We start from the raw sequence: 2,399 nt of genomic DNA, 5'->3' as shown, positions 1-2,399 counted from the left end.
TTCGAACCCGGGTACTCCGGACAGTGGTCGGGCGTCTTACCACTGCACCACCCCGGCGGGGCTGTTTGTTTGTTTGTTTGTGGGGTTTAACCTCAAAAGAAAGAGAGAGTGGGCCTAAGGCGAATCATGACACGGCGTCGGTGAAATCCGAGCTCTGGTTGGACGGCGTTCCAAACGGCCTCTCAAGTATCCGACAAATGAGCGAAGCGCAGCAAGGAGGACGCTGGTAGAGGCTTTCTAGTTTCAAACAGCCCAACGTTATGGCGTCTCCGCAAAACAGGGTTGTCACCTCTGTGCGCGCGTTGGATGTGTGTGGCCTGGAGAATGACGGATGCACCACGGACTTGCCACCAGTGACGTGTGTGACGGCTGTGGCGCGGTAGAAACTCTCGAACATCTTCTACTGCACCGCGCTAGCCGAACCACGACGTGAGTTGCTGGCGGCTTACAGAGCGCAGGGGGTAATCCCGGACAGCGTAGCTGTGCTCCTGTGGCCGCCGGGCAGTGCGCTCGTCCGGGAGCGAGCACACGTGAGCCTGTGTGAGTATATCGAACAGGCGGGCTTGATGACCCGCCTATTCCACCTCGCCGGATAGTGCGCGCTGTAACTGAACGCTCCGCGTGTGCTATTTCGCACAATAACGGCCGATCGCCCACGACAGCCGTCAGTGTTTCGCACATGTGGAGGCCCGCCCGATGTGCCAAGTGCTCAGTGACCTAAGACATTTGCAAGTGGGCCTCAAGCAAACTACTGTATACTGTGCCATTTTGTATATATTTCATTTATTTTTACCTACTCTTTTCTTTCTCCCTATCGGTCACCTCTGGTTTCCTCTACCTTTTCCTCGCTATCCCTTTATTTCCGCCACCCCAGTTCAGGTGCTTCAGACAGCAGATACCGGGGCTGGCAAACATCTTTTCTTTCCTTTTGTATATAGAATTTTCTTGTATATACAATTTTCCTTTTGTATATACAAGAAGAATACGATTGAGATGGAGCGCATTTGGCAAGCACTCGCAGATTATGACTAGCAGCTTGCCGGTATCGCTCAAGAGGAAAGTATACAACAGTTGCATCTTACCTGTACTCACCTATGGGGCTGAAACGTGGAGGCTAACCAAGAGAGTTCTACTTAAGTTGAGGACAACCCAGAGGGCTATGGAACGAAAAAATTACCGACGATTACGTTACTTCCTAATGCGAAATTTGAGCGCAGCAAATAAGCTGTTTCACCTTTTCGATAGATTGAGGCAAAGAAATCCAGCAACACATGTATGCGCTATCACAGAATTTTTTAGAGCGCGCGAAGAAAGGAAGTAAGTTCGAGCCGGCACTTTGACAACCGGAGACTCGCAGGAAGAGGGAGGAGGGGGGCGGCGTGTACACCCAGCGGCAAACGATGGGGGCAGAAGCGCGCGCAGCAAGCGGACAACGCGATAAAGGGAGGAGGGAAGAGATAGCAGCGACTGACTGATGCTGCTGACGCCGATAGTGAGTCAACCCCAGCTGCGGAGTTAGTTTCACGGACAACGCCGCCGATGCCGAATCTACGCCAAGAGCTCACGGAGCTGAAGAAACGGAGTCAAGATAGCGAAGGAGACTGTCAGTTGCTAAGGAATGACCTGGGGAACCTTAAAAAGGAGCTTGTTGAATTGAAGCAATATGGTAGGCGCAACAACATTGAACTAAAAGGAGTACCAGAGACAGAGAATGAGAGCATAGATGACACAGTCCAGAAGGTGGCCAAGTGCCTGAAAGTAGAGCTCTCTGCTTCTGATATAGATGTCGCGCATCGAGTTCCAACTCAAAGATCAGGGCTGCCAAATATAGTCGTGAAGTTCAACTCAAGGTGTGTGAGGGACAAATTCTTTCAAGCAGCAAAGACAAACCGGTTGAACACCAGGATGCTTGGTTTTGAGGAAAACGACCCAATTTTTGTGAATGACCACCTCTGCCCTGAAAATAAGATCCTGCTAGGCAAGGCCATCCAACTGAAAAAAGAAAAAGGCTGGAAATTTGCCTGGGTCTCTAATGGTAAAATCATGGCGAGGAAAGCAGACAACTCGAAAGTCGTACATGTGACATGTGAAGATGATCTTGCGAAAATTGTCTAGTGGCTGATTCCTAGCCACGGCTACCCCAGGGCAGAGATATGGCATTCATGACGAATGACAACAGTAGCTTGCACATATTCCACAGCAATATACGTAGTATAAGAAGGAACTTAAATTCGCTTCTTGCTTATCTTTGTCAGCACAAAAAACACTACGATGTCATTGCAATATCAGAAACTTGGCTCCAAAAAGGTGAAGATGTTGTTATTCCTGATTATCTCACAATTTCTTATCCGCGTGATTCCCTTTCACGTGGTGGTGGTGTAGCCCTTTTTGTTCACAAC

General features: G+C 49.5%; 1 protein-coding gene across 1 annotated transcript; it reads left to right on the top strand.

The window, feature by feature from the left end:
• Positions 1-1,539: 1,539 nt before the first annotated feature.
• Positions 1,540-2,115, top strand: LOC146208192 (uncharacterized). The gene has a single exon (XM_084578195.1). It carries the CDS (start codon positions 1,540-1,542, stop codon positions 2,113-2,115), a length of 576 nt encoding a protein of 191 aa, XP_084434321.1.
• The last annotated feature ends 284 nt before the right edge of the window (positions 2,116-2,399 follow it).

Source organism: Amblyomma maculatum, chromosome 1, assembly GCF_055883805.1.
Source record: "Amblyomma maculatum isolate TAMU_Amacu chromosome 1, ASM5588380v1, whole genome shotgun sequence".
Classification (NCBI taxonomy): domain Eukaryota; kingdom Metazoa; phylum Arthropoda; class Arachnida; order Ixodida; family Ixodidae; genus Amblyomma; species Amblyomma maculatum.
Note: the sequence above shows the minus strand (reverse complement) of the source record. Positions and strands in the feature narration are given on the sequence as shown.